The sequence below is a fragment of the Myodes glareolus genome, chromosome 9, assembly GCF_982192425.1.
Source record: "Myodes glareolus chromosome 9, mMyoGla1.1, whole genome shotgun sequence".
NCBI classification, from domain to species: Eukaryota; Metazoa; Chordata; class Mammalia; order Rodentia; family Cricetidae; genus Myodes; species Myodes glareolus.
Window position 1 is genome coordinate 36,013,967 of NC_142034.1, and position 22,893 is coordinate 36,036,859.

Here is a 22,893-nt window from a genome sequence, read left to right on the forward strand (position 1 = left end):
CACATATCCTTCTGGCATGATTGAGCATCCTTTGGATATATAACCAAAAGTAGTATTACTGGGTCTTGGGGGAGGTTGTTTCCTAATTTTTCTGAGAAATCGCCACACTGACGTCCAAAGGGGTTGTACCAGCTTGCACTCCCACCAGCAATGCAGAAGTGTTCCCTTTTCCCCACAACCTCTCCAGCATAAGTTGTCATCGGTGATTTTGATTTTGGCCCTTCTTACAGGTGTAGGATGGAATCTCAGAGTTGTTTTTGATTTGCATTTCTCTGATGACTAAGGATATTGAACATTTCCTTAAGTGTCTTTTAGCCATTTTAGATTCCTCTGTTGAGAGTTCTCTGTTTAGGTCTGTACTCCATTTTTTTTGTTGGATTATGTATTCTTTTGGTGACCAGTTTCTTGAGTTCTTTGTGTATTTGGAGATCAGACCTCTGTCTGATGTAGGATTAGTGAAGATCTTTTCCCATTCTATAGGCTGTCATTTTGTCTTATTGACCATGTCCTTTGCTTTACAGAAGCTTTTTAGTTTCAGGAGGTCCCATTTATTAATTTTTTCTCTCAGTGTCTGTTCTGCTGGGGTTCTAGTTAGGAAGTGGTTCCCTGTGCCAATGCGTTCAAGTGTATTTCCCACTTTCTCTTCTATAGGGTTCACTGTGGCTGGCTTTATGTTGAGGTCTTTGATCCATTTGGACTTGAGTTTTGTGCATGGTGATAGATATGGGTCTATTTTCATTCTCCTATATGTTGAAATCCAGTTATGCCAACTCCACTTGTTACATATGCTTTCTTTTTTCCATTTGATTTTTTTTGCTTCTTTGTCAAAAATCAGGTGTTCGAAGATGTGTGCATTGATATCCGGGTCTTCTATTCCGTCCCATTGGTCCTCCTGTCTGTTCTTATGCCAATATCAGGTTGTTTTCAGTACTATAGCTCTGTAGTAGAGTTTAAAGTCAGGGATTGTAATGCCTCCAGAAGTTCTTTTATTGTACAGGATTGTTTTGGCTATCCTGGATTTTTGGTTTACCTTATGAAGTTGAGTACCGTTCTTTCAAGGTCTGTGAAGAATCTTGTTGGGATTTTAATGGGCATTGCATTGAATTTGTAGATTGCTTTTGATAAGACTTTTTCAAACTTCTTATTTCACATGTAGATAATGTATTTATACTTGGAGACTGCTGTTTTTACACACTAATGACACAAAATGTTTAAATTTGATAATTTCCTTCAAGGATTCTTTTTAGACAAGACGTTAAACTCACAGACATCTGCCTGCCTCTGCCTGATGAGTTACTGGGATTAAAGGGGTACATCACCACACCTGACTTTTTTAAATTTATTTTTAATCATAATTTGATCATATGTATATATGTGGATGTGTGCACATATGAGTGCAGTTGCCTGCAGAAGCCAAAGGAAGGTGGAGATTCAGGCAGTTGTGAAGTCCCTGATGCGGGTGCTGGGGACCAAATTTGGGGCCTCTACAAGAGTTGTATGCACTTTTAACTACAGAACTATCTCTCCGTCGCTTCAAGATCCTTCCAGTGCATTTAAAGCAGAGAAAGCTGAAAGAGTTAAGTTTGTTTTGTGAGCTAGCAAGCCCTTTTATTCACTGTGACTCAGAGCTGAGGACAAGGTCTGTCTGGCTCAGGGTGAAGGTTTCTCCAGAGACTGTCTCTGTCCTATTATGGCCTGTCTGGTATTTAAGCCACTTAAATCTAAACTTTGTTTTCATCTTTATGTCCTGAACTGAGTAAGGAAAAACAACAGTGAAAACCTTTTCTTCAAAAACATAAGTCTACAAAGTGACTGAAATGTGAATCACTGTGAAGAAGTGAAACATTTGTAAATCCTGTCGTAACAATGGCCCATCCTGATGCTAAGTTTTCAGGGATTTCTTGGCAGCAGTTTGTCTCAAGGTTTTTGTTTTTTTGTTTTGTTTTGTTTTTTGTGTTTTTTTTTAAAGGAAAGAAAAAAAAAGATTACCTGAAACATCCTAGAGAATTTTAATCTAACAGCTTTACTGATGATTTTTGTTTCATGTTTGAAGGGTTTGGTTTTGTTTGGTTTTGTTTTTGAGATAGATTTTACTTTGTAGCCCAAACTAGCTTCAACTTCTGATCTTCTTGCCTGTGTCTTCCAAGTGATAGCAACTGTCTTCTTATCACATCATTTGGATTAAAAAGTGAAGGAAGTTCTAAGAAAAACACCAGAACTTAAGGAAAGACGCTATTTGAGACTGTCGTGTGCCCAGGAGTGTCTCCAAATCTATTTATTTACTATCTTACCTGGCTTACAAGTCAGAATTATGGCTAGGACTCAGACTCTCAAACTTTGAATTATATAGCAGATGTACACATTCTATCTCAAATGCTTTTGGAAATATAGAAACAATAATTTGTTTTATTGTGTCACTGTGCTAAAACTAAACCTCACATTGGGTGTTTTTGTTTTTGTCTTTCCACGCAGGGTATTGGTACAGCCATTGGAGAGCTGCCTCCGTATTTCATGGCCAGGGCAGCTCGTCTTTCAGGAACTGAACCAGATGATGAAGAGTACCAGGAATTTGAAGAGATGCTGGAACATGCAGAGGGTGCGCAGGTAAGAACAACTGGGGGGTGGAATTCTAGTCCCCAACTCAGCTATTACTGCTAAGGGTGTGCAAGTAAGAACCATGGGAGAATAGACTCCAGTCCCTGACTCAGCTGTTACTAATGTCTAATGGTTAGTAGTTGCTGTAAGAAAGAAAACTGCCAAAGTGAAAACAAAACAAAATATGACCTGGGACAGGCTATGCAGAAATACCGAAAATAAAAATGCTAAAGAGAGACTGGGAGTATAGGTTCCTGGTACAATCTTTGCACAGCATGCAAGGGACCCTAGGTCCTGTCCCTACTTCTTGGAGGAGAGAAGCCTAAACACTGCCTTTGTTGGTTGTTTTTTCCTGACAGATTGGTAGTTAGAAAATCAAAAGCCACTTTTCTCCCTCCAGGAACAGATAAATGTCACTTATTTGCTTCAAAAAGTGTATGTGTGTCTGTGTGTATGTGTGTCTGTGTGTTTGTGTACATGTGCACGCCACACCCAGGTTCTTTTTGTAAGTTACTATTGGGTTTTGTTTATTTCTTGAGATAAAGATAGTTTTGTAGCCTGAGATGACTTGCACTCGTAAGGATTACAGGTGTACAGTGAATACTGCAGCTCTGGCTGGCTCTGCCGTGGCCATTTCCTCCTTGAAAACAAGCCTTGGGATTTTATCCCGATGTGAAAACACACAGTGCTTACAGCTTCGAAGGTATTTGCTGGGGGAAATTAAACATTTTGTAATGTTCTTGAACAGTTAGAAAGCATCAAGTGAGTAAGCAACTTCTGCTATTGGACTTTGCGATTCAAATCAGTCCTTCTTTACCTTTGAATGTTCCAGATCATCCTCAGTATAGACAGGGTGAGCCAGGTCAGTAAAAACCCAAATTCCAGGCTTAGGCCAGCTTTTTCCCCCCTCTCATAGAGCCTATGTGCCAACCTTTTTGCTCAATCTAAGGAGCAGTGGTTTAGTCGTAGGAAAATGCCTCAGAACATCGGCAAATGTTGAACCTTTAAAGGATGGCCTTAGAAAACACCACAGAAAAAGGAATTAAGGCAGTGACCGTTGTGCTAAGTGAATTCGTTTTGCTCCCTCCCTCTACAGTTGTGTCTAACAAACCTCATATGACTGAGATTTAGAATTTTTCTGATTTCAAATTAAAGGAAACAGAAACTTAAGAAAATAATCTTATTTCCAAAAGAAAACATTAAACAGGAGGAACTTGGGAGAGAAAAAAAATCATTTATTGTACTTGATCATGGAAGGCATTTTTCAGGCTCTGGCGTTGAAATATTTAGTTCGGGGGTCAGAATAAGGCATGTCATTGTGCCTATGTGGAGATCAAAGGGCAACTAGATTGCATTCCACTGTGTGGGTCCAGGAGCTCAAACTCAGATTGTCAGGCTAGGTAGCAAGCTCCTTTACCTGCTGCCATCTCACTGACCCAGGAGGGGGGTCTCTTGTCCTGGAGCTCAGCAGGTAGGGTGGATTGACTGACCAGTGAGTCCCAGGATCCACCTATCTCCAGCTGGGATTAGGACAATGTGCCACCACACTGAGCTTCCACAGGAGTGCCGGGGATCCCCGTGCTTGTAGCCAGTGCTTTACCAGCCTTACCAGTTGTCCTATCACCCATCTCTGGGTTATTTTTAAGTAGGAATTGTTTTATTGTCAGTTATCTGATTAACCAAATAACACAGTCACCCTATTAATAGTTAATGGTTTCAAAAAAGAACACCTGTCCATCCTGCTCACAGATGTGTAATGAGGGCCTTGTTTCTCTGGAAAACCTTTCAAAGGCCTTGTCCTACCACTCCCTACATTGACTAGAGCAGCGGACTTACGGCTCATTTCATTCTTAGCAGTTTTTTTATTTGGAGATAATGCATTCCATACACTTACTGCCATTGAAAAGCTCAATTTCAAAACTTCAGACCTGGAATATGATGAAGAAAAACAGCAGTCATACTTTATCTTGTGTCTTTAATTGAAGTTCTTAAAGACTCGGCCAAGTTTGGCTTTCCCTCCCCACCGTGAGCGTGCTCGTCTTTCCATTCTTCTCATGTGGCCCTAGTATTTCTGTTACTTTTGATTGGATCTTTTCTAATTCGACTTCATCTGTTTTGAGCCTTGAAAATTAGATGAGATGGCACTCAATGATTATGAGGTTTGGGCTGTTTTTAATCTTTTTTGACTTTATGCCGGTAATTCCAAACATGATTTGTAGGATAACTATGCATTTCTTACTCTCTAACTTCATATTTGCTTATCTTAAAAGTGAAGAAAGCAAACTATATGCATCTTATTTATCCTTTAAATCAGAAATTGGACACCTAGAGCTTTTGCCTCTTGCTGTGCTGAAGATCGAATCTGGGACCTTGTTCATTGCTGGACACACACTGTATCACTGCACTACATCCCCGGCCTTGTGCTCTTTAAGAATGTTCCATCTGAGGCCAGGACGTGGTGGTGCACGCCTTTAATCCCAGCGCTCGCGAGGCAGAAGCAGGCAAATCTCTGAATTTGAGGCCAGTCAGGTCTACAAGAGTGATCTCTTTGAAATGTTTACTCAGTATCTTACTTATAGCTAACATCAATTGCCATACAAACTGGAAAATGATTTAGTTAAATAATAAGAAAAATATTAACTCATACATGATAACTGTGCTTTTACTATTTTCTAAGATCAATAAAAACCAGTGTATTAAACAGTTGAATAAATTACCTTGCCATACTCTGAAGTAAAAGGCTTTATCCCTGGTTCTTATTGGTTTGTTGTTGTTAGCAGTTCTGCAGCTTTGTGAATCAGAAGGTTAGCTGTCATTCACATTTTTGCGCATGGTAACAGACGTGTAAATCCAATCTGTAGGGCTTGCTTGATGATCCCTTATCCTCATTATGTTTTCTGGACAAATGTACATGGATGTGATATGTAACATTCCTTACTCCTTTGCCCGGATGACTTTAGTGAGCCTGGTATCAGTGTGCACATCTGAGGTTCCCATCTCCTTCATGGCAGATTTCCAGATTTTTTGAGTGAACAAGGGGCATGCTCCAGGAAGCCCATTGCACATTTTGTGAACTTGATTGTGTGTTTTTGAGTGACCACCTCCTTGATGGTTGAATGGCCCTTCGTCTTCTTGCCACCCTTCTTTGTGGGGGCCGTTCTGCTAGGCCCAACTTAGAAAGAATAGGCACAAGAAATTTTGTTTCATTTCTGCAGTAGACACAAAATCTGACTGACTTTCTCTCTCTAGTAGCTGGTATTGTTCCACTGCACTTGGCCTATACCTCATTTGAGCAAAGAAATACACTCAAGATCACAGGATCAGTGGCTCACCTAGCCAAAGTCCAAGCCCATTTTCTGGCTCTAGGGATTAGCGTTGTGTTTACCGTACCACAATTTAGCAATAATTTCACTAGGTGTAATGAAAGATGAAGAACTAAGGGCTGGAGAGGCGGCTCAGTAGTTAACGACACTTCCTGTTCCCCCAGAGGACCCAGAGCAGTTCCTAACACCTGTATTGATTTCACAGCCACCTGCATCTCCAGCTCCAGTGAGGCCAAGCAGGACCAGCCTGAGCTAAATAACAAGACTGTCTCAGAGAACACCATGTAAAATGAAAGGTTTAAGCATCAAAATAATTCTACCTGTGATGCAATGTAGGGACCTAATTTCTCTCCAAATGAATTTGGTATTTTCATCTTACTTTTCTGTAATGCGATCAATCCTAGGGCCTTGCACGTGCCGGGTGAGTACTCTTGTCACTGAGCTGTATTTTCAGCCCTCTTCTTTGCTTTTTATTCTGAGGTGATGTCAAACTAAGGTGCCCATAGTGGCCTTCAACTTTCTGGATAGCCCTAGTAGTCCTTGAACTTGCTACATTCCTGCCGCAAACACTGAGTCGCTGGGATTACAACCCTGTACCACCAGCCTTGCTTCCAGGTGATTTAGTTTTACCTCATGTTTTGACTAAGCAGCTATTAATGACATATTCAAGACATGCTAGCCCGACATGCCTTCCATGGTGCCTTATTGATGGTGGTTTAAAAGTTTTTTGGTAATCACACCAGAATGATTACACAACGTCTCTAACATTGGACAGCTCATATAGACAGATATAGAACATCTCTTTTGATAGGACCAGTAAACGGAACGGGAATCAACTATAATTAAAACAATAAAGTAAAATGAATAGCTGTAAAACATGACTTAAAGATTTAAAGATTGTTTGAAATATTTTTAAAATTTTATTTTTAGTTCTTAAAGGTAAAGTACTTTAGTGGCATAAATTTATCAGCAGGAAGTCTAAATAAATCAAACACACACATATATAACCTTGGCACTGGTTGCTTTGTCGTGTTCTTTCCAAGTGGGTTAAAGGGAACGTGTAGATTTTACTCAAATTGTTGCTCAGTAACAATGTTCAAGCTACATATTTACTTAAATTCTACTTCTGACTAATGTTTGGATATTCATGTAATAGCTGTTTTGAGAGAAAGAACAATGATGTGTTGATTTATATTTTGATTCCTTATAATTATCTCAGTTACTTTGTGGGTGCTGTATTGAAAATAGACAGTATTTTTCCACTAAATTGACTTCCTTTTGCTCTTGGCTTTCTGTGCTGTTCTTACTCTGTGTCTGTGGGAGATAGGCATGAATGAGGGCAGCTTCCTATGGCCTTGAGCATCCAGTGTTTCCAAAAGTTGAGTTCTAAACTAAGCTGGTAATGTAGGTCTGTAGCCCTGTTAGTAATGGGGGGGCTGAAGCTAAAGGCTCATAAGTTTAAGGCCAACCTGGGCATCTTGGTGAGACCCCATCTCAAAATAAAAAGTCTGAGAAGGAATACTACTTGCCACACAAGCACACAGATTTATGTTCAGTGTCTCCCTCCAGTTATGTTCTAGATGGCTTTTCATGCACGATTTTATCTTTCTCTTCATGAACAGCTTTATAAGTCTTTGTTCCTGTTGTCTTTAACTTGTTTTGTAATTATTTATTTTCATTACATAGGTATTTTGCCTTCATGCATGTCTGTGTGCTTAATGATGTGGGTGACAAGTATTCAAAGAGGCCAGAAAAGGGATAAGATCTCCAGAACTAAAGTTACAAAACATGTTGAGCTGCCATGTGGGAGCTAGGAATTGAACCCAGGTCCTCTGGAAGAGTAACTGGTGCTTTTAACCACCAAGCCGTCTCTCCAGCCCCCGTCTGTAACCTCATTGTCATCTCCATAGTTACCTCAAGTTAAATCTGATTTATCTTTGGGTCCATTTCCCAGTACTGAGAAAATAAAAATATAACTAGTGAACCTGGAGAGATAGCTCAGCATTAAGAGTATTGGTCTTGCCGGGCAGTGGTGGCACATGTCTTCAATTCCAGAGAGGTAGAGGCAAGCAGATCTCTGAGTTTGAGGCCAGCATACAGAGTGAGTTCTAGGACAGGCTCCAAAGCTACAGAGAAACCCTGTCTCAGCCGGGCGGTGGTGATGCATGCCTTTAATCCCAGCACCCAGGAGACAGAGGCAGGAGGATCTCTGTGAGTTCTAGCCTCTTCTAGAGGATCTTAGCTCAATTCCCAGTACCCAGGTAATGGCTTAGCGCCATTTGTAACTCCAGTTCCTGAGGATCCAACACCTTCTTCTGGCCTCCTCACTTAACAGACACACAGATATTGTGCATACATACATTTAGGCAAAATGCTCATACACGTGACATAAATAGATTTTTAAAAAGAAAAATACATGCAGGCAAAACTCATACAATTAAAAAAATAAAAATTTGAAAGCTGCTAACAGATTAATATTATTTCAACCACTTGAATTTTTCGCTTGCCTCCATCTCCAGTCATCCTATAAGGGTGACTCCCACAGCATCCTCACCGTTTCTCTGTTCCTTTGCTTCTGAATGACTCTTTCAAATATGTCTCGGTACCTACTTTACATTTCTAGTGGTTTCTTTTTTGTTTGTTTCGTTGTTTGGTTGGTTTTTCGAGACAGGTTTCTCTGTAGCTTTGGAGCCTGTCCTGGTACTAGCTCTGTAGACTAGATAGGCCTCAAACTCAAAGATCCACCTGGCTGTTGTGGTTTGTTTGTTTGTTTGTTTATATGGTGTTCTGAGCACCAGATCTTATTACAGATGGGTGTGAGCCATCACGTGGTTGCTGGGAATTGAACTCAGGACCTCCGGAACAGCAGTCAGTTCTCTTAACCTCTGAACCATCTCTCCAGCCCAGCTGTTTGGTTTTTTAAAGCAGTATTTCTCCGTATAGTCCTGGGTGTCCTGGAACTCAGTCTGTAGACCAGGCTGGTCTGGAATTGACAGATATTTACCTGCCTTTGCTTCCTGTGTGCTGGGGTTATAAGTGTGTGCCACCACTGCCTGGCTTCCTAGTGGCTTCTTAATTGGCTTGCTCTTTACTAATTTTCACCCTAATTTTTTTCAGCACCATCCAGAGAAAACTAGTTTTCTGAACAATAAATAACCTGTCTTGAAATTTTGCTGCTCAGGCATAGAAGTGGAACTCAATTGGTAGAGTGCTTGTCTAAGGCTTTCACAGGACGCTGTGCTTGGTCCCCTAGCAGCATCTGCCTGCTGGTACAGGTAGGAGGAATTCAAGGTCATCCTCCACTACTGAAAGCGTGGGGTTAGCCTGGGCAATGTGAGTCCCTTTTACAAAAGAAAAAAGAACTTGACTATTCAGAAATATTTGGGTTTTGCTCAAATTGTATGCAGTGTAAAATCCAGACAATATAACACTTTTCTTGGCCCAAACCTACAAAAGCAATCTAATGGCTCTTTAACGGTTTTTTTAGATGCTACATTGATTTTGGTTTTGTCGCTGTTTTGTTTAATTGATGCTTACTTACATGGAATCCAGGTCCTCACACATGCTATCAAACCCATTTCCCATTGAGCTACACTTGCCACCCAACAGCAGTGGCTATCGGTTTTCTAGAATACCTGTTTAACATGTGTTAAATTTCTTTGAAAAGAGCGAGCTCTGGAGTTTCTGAGGTCAGAGCTTAGTGCTCTTAGTAAATACACTGTAATGATTTATTAAACTTGTAAATACATTACCCTGCTCTGAGGAATTAGAATCCTTCACCTCCCTTTCCTGCCATGTGATGTAGCACTTTTTCATACCTGCTTGCAAGGGCGTCATGTCCATTCAGCTGCATGTGTCTCTGCTCGTTCTTACCAATCAAATTCCTATACTGGGGCTTCTTTGTGCTTCATGTGTGATTGGTAGGTCAACTGATTGGAGTTTTTTGTAATGGTGGTAGTTTTTGTTTGTTGAGACAAGGTCTCACTGTATCTAGGTCTAGAACTCACTAAGTAGACTGAGCTAGCTATCCTTGAACTCAGATCTGTCCACCTCTGGCCCTACCCTATGGATGCTGGGATTAAAGGTATAAACTACCATGCCAGGCAATTGATTGTTGTTACTGTTGTTTTTGTTTGGTTTTTAAGGTCTCACTGTAATAGCCCAGGGTAGCTTTGAACTCAGAGTCTTTCTGCATTAACCTCCCAAGCCTTGACATTATAGTCATTTGCCAACATGGCTGACTAGGGTTGGGGCCTTTCTTCCTGAACTACCTGTTAATTTTGCTTTTGGGGGTTTTTGGTGTTGTTGCTTTCTTTTGTTTTAGATGTATTTGTGTTTTGTCTGCATGTGCATATGTGTACTGTTTCCATGCCTAGTGTTTTCAGAAGGTAGAAGAGGGCTTTGACTCCCTTGGAAGCAGACGTACTGCTGGTTGTGAGCCACCATGAGGGTGCTGGGAGTCGAACCCAGGTCCTCTGCAATAACAGCAAGTGCTCTTTGCCATTGAGCCATCTCTCCAGCCCCCTGAAATATCTTTTTTGATTCCTTCTCATTCTTTATTTTATTTATCCCTTCCATTCCTCCAAATGTATCTCTGAATTCCACTGGAGTCACAGGTACGTCTTTCTTGGGTAACTTATCCCTTTCTTTTAAAATTGTTTATGGACTTCTATCTCTGCAGGAGTTTGTAAACAGGAGCCTGCCTAGTCCTATGTATACATATTTGTTTATTCAGTAGATTCCTTGAAGAATTGGTGGGCTATCAATTAAGACAAAGTAGCACTGCATGAAACATGTTCACATAAAATTCAGGTTTACAACACATATTGTAAACCTAGATGAGCACTGAAGTCATTTTCTCGTGAAGATTTAACTGTTTGTTAAGATAGAGACTCACCATATAGTGTTGACTGGCCTTAAACTCAGAAATGTATCTGCCATTGCCTCTGGGCTGCTGGGTGAGGGGTGTGCACCACTATGCCTGGCTTTGCAACTTTGAGGGTGTTTTTTGGTTTGGTGTTTTGTGTGTGTGTGTGTGTATTGGTTTGGGGGAGGATTGTTGTTGTTGTTTTTGTTTCTTTGTTTGTTTTTTCGAGACAGGTTTTCCCGGTAGCTATGGAACCAATCCTAGAACTCACTTTGTAGACAAGGCTGGCTTCAAACTCACAGAGATCCGCCTGCCAAGTGCTGGAATTAAAGGTGTGCACCACCACCACCTGGCAGCATCTTTGAGTTTTATGGTGCAAGGGTTGAGGGATAAAAATTACATATAAGGTAACAAGTTAAATTGTAAGGTTTTTGTTTTTTGATACAAGGTCTTACTATATGATTTCTTGTGAGCTCTGCCTACCTCAACCTCTGCCAGAATTAAAGTGCCACCCTACCCAGCCTGTGAGGGCATTTTTTTTTAAGTGTGTTTAAGTATTTTCCTGCATGAATATCTGCATCATACGTATGCCTGGTGCGCAAAGAGGTGGTGAGCTTGTTATGACCTGCTACTGACTTGTCCTGTCCTTTGAAGAGACAAGCCCCACCCACTCCCCCCTTCTGCCAAGGCAAGTGGATCTTCCTTCCACTTCCATCCTGTGCTCTCTCTGCCCCTGTCTTTCTTCCTAAGAGGTTGCTGCAGCCTCCACTCCTCTCTTCCTCTCTCTCCACCCCCTCTCCCACTTCCCTTTCCTTCCTTCATCCACTGAATAAACTGTATCCAAACCCTCTTTCTGCGTGGCAAGTCTATCAGTTTCTCACATCACTAAGGATCAGCATAGGACCTGCCCACCTGGGGCCCACAGAAGCTTCGGGTGGTGGGACCTGGCCACCCGTCTTGGCTGCCCCTCTGGGAACTTTTTATCTAAATCATTACAGAGCCTCCATGTGGATGCTGGGAATCAAACTAGGGTCCTTTGTAGCAAGTGATCATAATCCCTTAACCACTGAGCCAACTTTCTAGCCCCTGTAAGAACTTTTTTAAATTTTTTTAAATATCTTACAGTTTTCTTTAAATTTTTAAGTGTGTATGCATGTGTGTCTGTACACATATGTGTTGGGTACCACTAGAGGCCAGAAGAAGACATCAAATCCCCTGAAGCTGGAGAGTTACAGGTGGTTGAGAACCATCTGACGTGGGTGCCGAGAACCATACGTGGGTCCTCTGGAAGACTAGTGGTCTTTGCCACTGAGCCAGCCATCACTTCAGCTTCTGGAAGTTTTAGTTCATATTGAATAAAACAACTTTTGTAGCTTAATGATAGTGTGCTTAAGCCTGCTCCAGGCCCTGGTTACAGTTACCATCTCCACCCCCTCTCTAAAGTTGAAGAAACATGAAAACTCTTATAGTAATTTGTTGATTCTATAAGCTACATAACAAGGAGGCTGACCACCTTAGAGGATAAAGGCTGTAGCCCAGCGCTAGAGCAGTTGCCTGGTGTGTACAAGGCAGAGTTTGAAACAGAGGTAACTCATTTTCTTGATGTGTTCAAAGATTATCTTGTTGGCTACTACAAAGGCAATAGAAAGGGAGTCTAGCCAGGCTGTGTTATTCTTGTGTGTACAGCTGAAACAATAGAATACGAATGTTGTGCATTTTTACTTGGATAAGATTGCTGTCTATCAGATTGCCTGATACCATCTGTCCAAAGGACCTACCATTTGTGGGGGTTTTTTGTTTGTTTGTTTGTTTTTGTTTTTGTTTGGGGTGGGTAATGCTGAATTGCTGATTTTGTAAAATTTGTTTTTATGTATTTGTTTCAGTATTCTGCTGTGTTGTTTTGTATTCTTACCAGAATCAGAAATGTAAAAGACTAACTTCACCATTTAGTAGACTATTTTTTTTCTCCATATTCATTCTAGTCAGCTTTTCTTTCTGTTAACTATCATGCATGAGTCTTCTTCTGCCTGTCCTTGCTGTGGAGAGTCAGCCTGAGGCTAGGCATATGTTTTACCACTAAACTACATTCCCAGTTCCTCTTGTTTCTTTTGGGTTTGATTTAGTTTTAAGGCAATGTCTCAGCTCAGTTGTCCAGGCTGTCATTCTTCCTATATCAGCAGCTGGGATTAGATGCCTTTGCCACTAGCCCAGACTTGGTGACTACTTATATTGAACATCTCTTTAAAGACTAATTTACAGTTTCTAGATTTGTCTTATTTCAAGAAAATATTCTCTTTTAGCTGACAGTGTTTGACTAATATTTGCCCTTAATCTATGTATTGAAACTAAATGCCCATATTAAATATAAATTGTATATTTCCCTTACTACTTTGTATTAAAGACTTAAAAGAATATTTTACCTAGTAAGATCATTATTCTGTCAGGAATTTCAAGTTACTTGCATTAGGTTTATTAGACAGGAAAAGACATTTCCCCTTTCAAAGAACAAAGTGTAAATGAGGGTTTCTTTGGACTTCTGTTGATAATGATAGAATATTTGTTTAATCTTTTGAGTTTGGAGATTGTGGGAAAGCATTTGATAATGGTTATTTGGACACCCAAAGTGCTTCAGTATTGCATTTCTGTTCTGTTCTGCTGAGCACATTTTCCTGTGAAGTGTTTGCAGTTGCGTACACCATGTCAGTGACTGCTGGTTTTTCCCCCTGTGAAGTATCTGTTCCTTTTCATACAAAGATTTGTGAAAGAGCTCATGGTATAGATGATCTGAAACTAAACAAGGGTCATTTTCATAGGCGTTTAATGTCATTTGAACACTGAGTGCCAGTTGTTGCTGGGACCTGTTTTTGACTCTGTTGAACCCTTTTGCTGGTTGTGGTTTGTCTGGCCATCACATGACTTCTCTGAAAATTCCCCCTCCCCTTCATTTCCAGTAAACTGTTTGAGCAGGCGTGAGTCAGAATGAAACCAGCTTCCCTGTAACCACAGGGCTTGTTAAAGAATTTGTCAACGTGGGACTCTGGAGGGTTTGCATTAAGCTTTGCAGCAACTGCTACCTTTGTGTTGTGTCTGGAGTTCCTAGGCTCCTGCTTATCTGCATTGAGTTAAACTGATGAAGTATTTTAGAAATGCTCTTTTGAGGCACATTGTCATTAGAGACTTGTCAAAGCTACCAAGCCTTCTGTAGTTTCTCCTTTCAGATTCAGCCAAACACACAAAGTAACATTTAGGGGTTTACTGTTGTTTAAAATTTATTTATTTTTATTTTAAGTGTGTGTTTGCCTGTTTGCAATGCGTGTGCACTTCATACGAGTAGGGGGTCAGATTAAGGTGCTGGATCCCTGGAACTAGTCATGGATGGTTGTGAGCCACCATTTGGGTACTAGATATTGAACCCAGACCTTCTGCCAGAGGAAGAGCAGCCAGTATTCTTAACTGCTGAGCCATCTCTCCCTTAAGTGGTCTCTTAGAGAGATTCTGTTATAAAGTACCTCAACTATTAGGGCTGTTAAGTTTGCGTGCCAAAGATTATTGTGTTTTATTTATGAAAAAAGGTAACGCTAAAAATGTCTAGTGGGGGCTAGGGAGATGACTGAGGGTTGAGAGTGCTTGCTGCTCTTCCAGAGGGACACAGATTCCATTTCCAGCACCCACATGGCAGCTCCAGTTCCAGGGATCCAACAGAGATGCCTGGCACATCATGCATGCCCAAACAATGCAAAACCAAATTTAAAAATATTAATGTTTGGTAATTGTCATTTGAGCAAACAGCATGTTTTATTTGAATTTTTCATGGCTGCTTTTTGTTTGTTTGCTTGCTTGCTTTGTTTTGTTTTGTTTTGTTTTTCAAGACAGGGCTTCTCTGTAACTTTGGAGTCTGTCCTGGAACTTGCTCTGTAGACCAGGCTAGCCTCAAAATCACATACATCCTTGTGTCCCTGCCTCCCGAGTGGTTGAATTAAAGGCATGCACTGCCACCAGGATTTTTCATGGCCTCTTTTATTTGTTGTCTCAAGAAACGTTTGCTTGATGCTAACTTGTTCTTCAGCCACTTCCATTCCCAGGTTTGACACTTTCTTGGTTTTCTGACTCTTGTATTCACTGGTACTGGAAATATAGTTGTGACTTAATTTAAGCTGCAGAGTGAATAGCCACTGGGAAGGTTGTCTGCTCCTGGTGTATTTCTAGTGTGTCCCTGAGTTTCTTTTCTCTGTATGCTAGTTTTATGGATTTTAGTTTAGTTGCTTTTTTTTTTAATTTAGTGTGTTTTTTGTTTTAGTTTCCTTTTATTTACTCATGGAGGCTGGGACACATGTCTGCCACAGCATGTGTATGGCAATGAGAGACAACTCTCCTTCCCCCAATGGGATTCTGGGACTGAGCTCAGGCCATCAGGTTCATGCAGCGTGTGCTTTTACCCACTGAGTCCTCTCACTAGCCCTTGCTTTGTTTTTGAGAGTTGGTTTAATTTAGCCCTATGCCAGGATTACAGGCATTGACACCACGCATGACTTCCATGTTCATTTCTAAATTTAATCTTGTCATCTTCAATCAATTATGGATGTGTGTATGCACACGTGTGTTCAGGTGCTAGGCGTGTTAGATCCTCTGAAACTGAAGTCACAGGCAGTTGTGAATCTCATGCTCAACATGGATTCTAATAATTTTTTTCTGCTTACTCTTCTACAGCAATATATACACAGGAGAAAATGTTCTAGAAAATTCTGAAGTAGTTGTTTCTGACAAGAAAGAATAGAGAATAGTGGATGTTTAAAATTGTGTTCTAGTCATATCCTTAACTCTCGGGATAAATTTAATTTTTTTTAAAGTTTTGTTTGTTTTAGTGGTGAAACATTTCTAATTGAAACCATATGGTTTTCAAATAAAAATAAGAGGTTGATAGAACCCAGTCAGTGGGGAGCACAGGAGGTTAAGGTTTTCTTTGGAAGTCGGAGTGGAATGTTTGCTTTGTGTTTGCTTTGTTCTTTTCATCTCCACACCTGGTTACGGATACGAAAGAAAAAATTATGTAGTGGGTAAGCATTAGGTTACCTTTGTTAACTCACTTACAAATGGCTTCTTTTCAGGTTTTGTATTTCAAACACCTTTTTGTAAAATGCCTCTAGAAAGTTCCCTTTTATTGAAACTTGGACGATCCGACTGTATGTGGCTCTGTGTTTTTGCTGATGGGTTTTTACATCAGTACCATACTACTAAAAGTGAAAGTCCACTCTGTGCTCTAACTGCTAAGCACACAAGGGAGTTGTGGCTCAAGGTCAGAATTAGATGGAAGGAAGGACAGTGAATAACTCTCATTGCCCATTTCCTATGACAAAGCTGGGTTGACTTTCAGTTAGCCAGGGTATTTGATTTAGCGTGAGAGATCTGGAAGCTTTTCTTGCTAGGCATGCTAGGAATTTCTTTTAAGTTTTCTTTCCATTTTTACCTCTTTTGCATCTTGGAATGTAAAACGCATCAGTCCTGCTTTTAAACTGAGACACTATGTGCAGGCCCTACATTTGATCACTAGCACTACAGACAAATTGTTGGAGTGTGCTTTAGTGGCAGAGCATGGTCTCAGCACCAGTGAAATTCCTCACTCAGCCCCTAGAACAAACGTACATGCCTGTGCACACACAGAGCCATGTGCAGCCATGTGCCACATAATGGTGTGTCCAACAGTTTAAGATTATATCACTTGGTGATGCCATATAAACCTAGTTGGTGGTATTCAAATTATATGGTGATAGAATTCACTAATTATGCCTTTCTCAAGATATGTCTTTATCATTAGGGAGTATGTGACTATATTTCGAGTTTCTTTGTCAAATCTCCATGTCTTTGATTTTTTTTTGTATGTGTTTTAGTGAACATTATTAATTATCTAGAATAATGCGTTTCATTACTTTACCCTTTGGTTTTCTTGAGGCAAAGTCTTGCTGTACAAGCTTAAACTTGCTATGTAGCCTATACCAGCCTCACTGAGTGGTCCTTCTCCATCAGTTTCCACAGACCCACTGCCTCTGCCTCGTGTGTGCTGGGATTAGAGCTGTGTGCTACTAGACTCAACAGCCTTACTCTTTATCAGTCTAAATTTCCTGTCTCTGGCTGTTTTGTAATTTAGTTTTCATACATTTGAGTGTTTAAGATCATCCGAACCAATTGTGACCTTTTTTCTTTTCCCCACTGACTAGCTGGTACTGTTATTTATTGGCATAGAGGATTCATAGGTGTGTGTTGCTTTGGTGGTTTTTGAGGCAGGGTTTTTCTGTGTAGTGCAGTGTAGTCCTGTGCTTGCAGTCCTGCTGTGGAGCACCAAGATTACAATTATGTATTCCATCATATTCAACCACTTTGTGCATATGTGTGTGTGTTTGAGACTGAGTTTCTCTGTGAAACAGCCTTGGCTAGCCTGTAGACCAGTTTGATCTTGAACTCACAGAAATCCATCTGCCTCTACCTCCCAAGTGCTGGGATTAAAGGCATGTGCCACTACGCCTGGCTGTGGATTCTTTTTAATTCCTTGAATATGAGAACTAATATTAACCTTACTTATAACAAATGTAGCAACAACAAAACTATTTTAGGGCTGATGAACTGGATAACTTTTAAAAATGTATTTTAATCTCATTCCAAACCAAAATAAATTCTTAGATACAAATCTTTAAAAATTGAAATGTAGCAAGTGCTTTACAAATTGAGCCGTCTTCCCTGCCCGACTTTTTAAAAAAAAAAAAAAGATTTATTTTATTTTTCTTAATGTATGCTTGAGTATATGTAAGCACATATATACGCAGGTGTCATGGAAGTCAATAGAAGGTATTGGATCCCCTGGAGCTGAAGTTAGGGAGTTTGTGAGCTCTTCAACATGGGTTCAAGGAACTGAACTCTGGTCCTCTGAGAGTAAGCTCTCCTCCTAACATCTGTGCCATCTCTGCAGCCTCTCAGACCCGCATTTAAAACACTATGCAAGTGCATACCTTTAATCAGGAGACAGAGGCAAATGGATCTCTGAGTTTGAAGGATAGTCAGGCTTGTATAGTAAGACCCTGTCTCAAACAAACAATAAAACAAACAAAAAGAGTAGTAAGCTAGAGTAAGCCAGGCATGGCAGTACATGCCTATACTCCACACACTTTGGAACGTGATGCTCAGAGGTCAAGAGTTCAAGACAAGCTTGGGTTATGTAGTAAGACCCAGTCTAAAATAATAATAATCTTTTGGACTAGTACTTTATTTAACAAGTGTATTATTCATAATTATACCAAACTGACAATAATCAAAGTGTTAGACTAAAAGAAGAATAAATTGTAGTATATCCATACAATAGAGTAACACATATCAATTTCAGCAAATTGGTTTATTCCACATAGATAGCATGAAACAAGCAACTAGATATATTTAATAGTAAACTAAAGAAGCCAGACCTGCAAGAGGACATACTGCAATAATCCTGTTTATGTAAAGCTCAAAAATAGGGAAAGCTGAATCTGTCGCATTAAATAGTAAGAAGGATGGTTATTCTGGTGAAAAGAGTCAGTTTAGCGGTAGTGTTCTCTCTCCACTCAGTGGATGGTTAACATTGGTGTGTTTTTATAAAATCAACCAAAATATGTATTTTCAATTTGTATAGTGTATATGTTGTACAGTTTTGAACAGATTTTATGTGATCCAGAAATGGTCTCACACACATTTAATCCTGGCACTCAGTAGGCAGAGGCAGGCAGATCTCTCTGATTTTGAGGCCAGTGTGGACTACATAGATTCAGAACAGCCAGAGCTACATAGAAAGACCCTGTATCAAAAAAAAAATTGTGTGTGTATACATTTGTGTGGACAGGTGCATGTACACACCCCTGTGTATGTGTTGGGCCGGAGGAGGGTATCTGATGGCCTGACTCTGTCACTCTCAGCCCTATTCCTTTTGGACAGCATCTCTCCCTGAATCTGGACTTTGCTGGTAAGCAGCAAGCCCCAGTGATCCACCGTTTCCCACAGTGAGGCCTCACATGGCTTTTATAGCCTGAGATTTAAACTCTTTTTTTTCTTTTTTTTTTCTTTTTTTTAAATTTTTTATAAAATATGGAACTCTTCACGAATTTGCGTGTCATCCTTGCGCAGGAGCCATGCTAATCTTCTCTGTATCGTTCCAATTTTAGTATATGTGCTGCTGAAGCGAGCACAGATTTAAACTCTTATGTTTGTTCAGCAAGTATTCTTATCCGCCAAGCTGTCTCCCCAGCACCTGCACAAAAGTAAATTTGGTTACATACTCTTTTTTGAAACAAAGTCTCACTAAATACCAGGATTACAATGTATACCACTACATTCACCTTCACATGTAGTTATTAGCAGGGAAGATACATACATGGCCACAACTAGTATGTGGAAATCAGAAACAAGTTACATGAGTTGATTTTCTCCTTCCACCATTTGGGTTCTGGGGAATCAAAGTAGGTTGTCTCATGGCCACAATTCCTTTTATCCACTGAGCTTTCTTACAGGCTCCATGTGTATTTTATTTTCAGGGAAAATTAAAAATGATCAGTTTTTATATAATACTTGAAGGTGTGATTTTGGCAAAATGCCATGAAGCACACTATAGGCAAAGTTGAGGTTTGATCAATGGTTTAGGTGCATTTTTTGCTATAGCCCACAATACCAATTTTATACTTTGCATTATAGAGCCTACATATTGTAACTGGAATAAATATCTGTAGAAATACTATTGTAACCTGTTCTCTCCTGCTAGAGCAGAATGACACAGACTGGGTAAGTTATGCACAACAATACTTTATTTAGCTTATAGCTGGAGGCTGGGATGTTCAAGACAGATGGGCCATAGACCATATGAGGGTCTCCTTGTTGCCAGGGAATATGTTAGAGTATATCACTTGGTAAAAGAGAGGGAAGGACCAAGTGGTTAGCTCTGCAATTGTATTCCTACAAGTAATACTATATGGACTGAGCAGGTCGTGTTTATATCCTTAGGAATATGCACAAGAGTATATGTGTAAACTGTTAAAGAAAAAGAGGCCATGAGTTTGAGAGAGAACAAAGGAAGGAATATAGGAAGGGTTGGAGGGGGTAAAGGGAAGGTGGAAGATGTAATTATATTTTAATTTCAAAAAATATAATAAAATATAGAGTGTGGAGGGAATGTAACTCCCCTTTTATGATGATCCCATTCACAGGGATGCAGGGCTACATGAGCTGATCGCCTCTTAAAGAGCTCTTCTCTCCACACTCTAGCATTGGGGATTAAGTTTCCGGCATATTTTTTTTTCTTTTCATTTTTGGTTTTTTGAGACAGGGTTTCGCTGTAGCTTTGGAGCCTGTTCTGGAGCTAGCTCTTGTAGACCAGGCTAGCCTTGAACTCACAGAGATCCCTCTGCCTCCCTCGTGCTGGGATTAAAGGTGTGCGCCACCACCGCCTGGCTTCACAGTATATATTTATGTCATGTGTGTAATCTTATTTTTATTCTATTTTATTTTATTCATTAAGGAGATGGTATCAGAGACTGGAGAGATGGCTCAGTAGGTCTTTAAAAGCACTGACTGTTTTTCCAGAGGCTCTGAGTTCAGATTCCCAACACCTGCATGATGACTCACAACTGTCAGTTAACTGTGATGCCAAGGTTTTTTTGTTTGGTTGGCTGGTTGGTTTGGGGTTTTTGGTTTTGTTTGGTTTTTTGTTTTTCTTTTGGTTTTTCAAGACAGGGTTAAAAGTCATGTATTTATTTGAGACAGGGTGTCAATGTATAACCCTGGCTGGCCTGGCAGTCCCAGAGATCACCCTGCCTCTGTCTCTTCAGTGCTAGGATTAAAAGCATGTCCAACCAAGCCTAATGTATTTTTTTGTTTTGATTTTATCATTGTTGTAAGTTATTTATCTTTTTTTTTCTTTTTCTTTTCTGATACAGGGTTTCTCGGTGTAGTTCTGGTGCCTGTCCTGGAACTAGCTCTTGTAGACCAGGCTGGCGTCGAACTCACAGAGATTTACCTGCCTCTGCCTCCCGAGTGCTGGGATTAAAGGTGTGTGCCACCATTGCCTGGCAGTTATTTGCCTTTTTCTTTTTTTTAACTTTACAGCTATTTGCTTTTTATATTTTAAAATGTATTCATTTTATGTGTATGGGTCTTTTTGTCTATACATTGAAACTGTATCGTGCGCATTCAGGGTGCCTGCAGGGCCAAAGGAGTAACACGTGGTCCATCATGTGGGTGTGAGGAAACAAACCTGGGTCCTGTACAAGAGTAGCCAGGGCTTTTAGCCACAGAGCCATCTCTCCAGCCCTTAGTACTTTTATCATTTATACAATTTTTTAAAAATAAATTTTCATTCAGATGAAAGTACAAACATAGTCCCTCACTACCACATATTTTGCAGTTGAGTTTCTTCCATTTTGGGAAATCGCAGGGGTCAGCACACCCGGAGTGCAATGGAGACTCCTCGTCCCCGGAAAACCACTTTCATGATCATGGTGTCCCTAGCTGGCTAAGTACTGTATATAAGGCGACAGTTCTTTTCATGTTGATTTTAGAGTAATGCTGCCCATGTATTTTAACTTGCCTTTAAAACATCAAGTGAGAGATCTCATTCTATGTATGTTATTCGGCAATTAACTCACTGTAAAAACCCAGAAGCTCCACCAATACCACCAGAAAACACCTGGGTTCCTAAAGCTTTAAAGCAGCTCCTGAACATTTTCAACAAAGTTGCTGTCTTTTATTTCAAATACAATGAATAAGTCAAATGAAATATGTACCAATAATATTTTTTAAATAAAAACAGAAGGGAAAGATTACCAATGAAACTTATATATTAGGCATTCCATGGTCCAGTTAAATATAAAAGGAAATGTGCATTTCATTTTAATAATCTTGTGGTATTTATGGGGAAAATGTGGAGAGTTCAATTTGATTACTTCTTTAATTGTCATTTTATTAAAAAATCTGTTCAACAAAAAAAAAACTTTTTATAGTTTCACTTCTCTGTATTCACATTTCATAACCTTTATCTATTTCATAATTTAAGAGCCTGCAAGGACATGATCATTCTCTAGCTCTACTTAAATAAATAACATACATTCGCAATTTTCTGGTTTTCTCAGTTATAAACCAAATATAAGGAAAGTTCCATTTCCTAGCCCCACCCATAGTGACCATGCATCTATCCAATTGCACTTTTGAAACAGCTAAAGATATGAGCCACAAATTCTCCAATGTTGCAAGAAAACAAAGGAGAAAAAAAAAAGACTGCTATTTCTCTCAGAGGCTTCAAGGAGAAACAAGGAAACAGAGTTTTAAATTACCATTCCCCAGGTCACTGCTGCTCTGTACTTCTTCTAAGGAAGGGTTCTAGGACTGTCAGAGAAGAGAAACTACAGGGCTGATTATCACTAGCCTGCAAAATGCTAATCTTTGACTCTAACATTTTAAGTATAAATAAATTAAATAATATTTATCTTTAAACATTAACAGCAAACTTTTTGTCACACGGAAAGACCTCTTTATTAACTGTTTTGGTTTGTTTGGAGGTTGCTCTGCAGGCCAGCTTGGCATAGAATCCACAGTAATCCACCTGTTTCCGCCTCTGCTCTTCAATATGATTAAGAGCCGGCCTTTAATGCTGGCGCACACCTTTAATCCCAGCACTGGGAGGCAGAGGCAGGCGGATCTCTGTGAGGTCAAGACCAGCCTGGTCTACAGAGCTAGTTCCAGGTATACCTAGCTGGAAAAGACCTCTTCAAAAGCAGCATTTAAGTGAATATAACAATCCTGGAGGAAAATACTGTATATTGTCTTAGAATCTTAAGGAAATTTGAGTAACCTGCTTTCTTTTCTTTTAATTGAATTTTTTAAAAAAAGGAAAAAAAAAGATGTGTGTTCTGCCTAAATGTATGTCAATGCCCCGCATGTGTTTCTGGTGCCATGGACACTAGCAGGCAGCACTGGATCCTCTGGAATAGGAGTTACAGATGGTGGGTGCTGGGAATTGAACCTGGCCCTCTGTAAGAAGGACAAATGATCTTAACTGCTGAACCATCTTTCCAGCCTCTAACCTGTCGTTTTTCAAAGATTTATTAT

The 22,893-nt window shown here is 40.0% G+C and overlaps 1 protein-coding gene and 2 non-coding genes across 3 annotated transcripts in view; 1 reads left to right on the top strand and 2 right to left on the bottom strand.

The window, feature by feature from the left end:
• Nucleotides 1-22,893, top strand: part of Vmp1 (vacuole membrane protein 1) — a 100,237-nt gene that overhangs the window by 46,362 nt on the left and 30,982 nt on the right. Inside the window, exon 7 of the mRNA XM_048446779.3 lies at nt 2,473-2,604. Coding sequence (XP_048302736.1) covers nt 2,473-2,604 — 132 coding nt within the window. The remainder of the gene's footprint in view (nt 1-2,472; nt 2,605-22,893) is intronic.
• On the bottom strand, nt 18,880-18,986 carry LOC125408591 (U6 spliceosomal RNA). The gene has a single exon (XR_007234504.1). It is a non-coding gene; the product is annotated as a U6 spliceosomal RNA (small nuclear RNA).
• On the bottom strand, nt 21,148-21,309 carry LOC125408601 (U1 spliceosomal RNA). Its single transcript, XR_007234511.1, has one exon. It is a non-coding gene; the product is annotated as a U1 spliceosomal RNA (small nuclear RNA).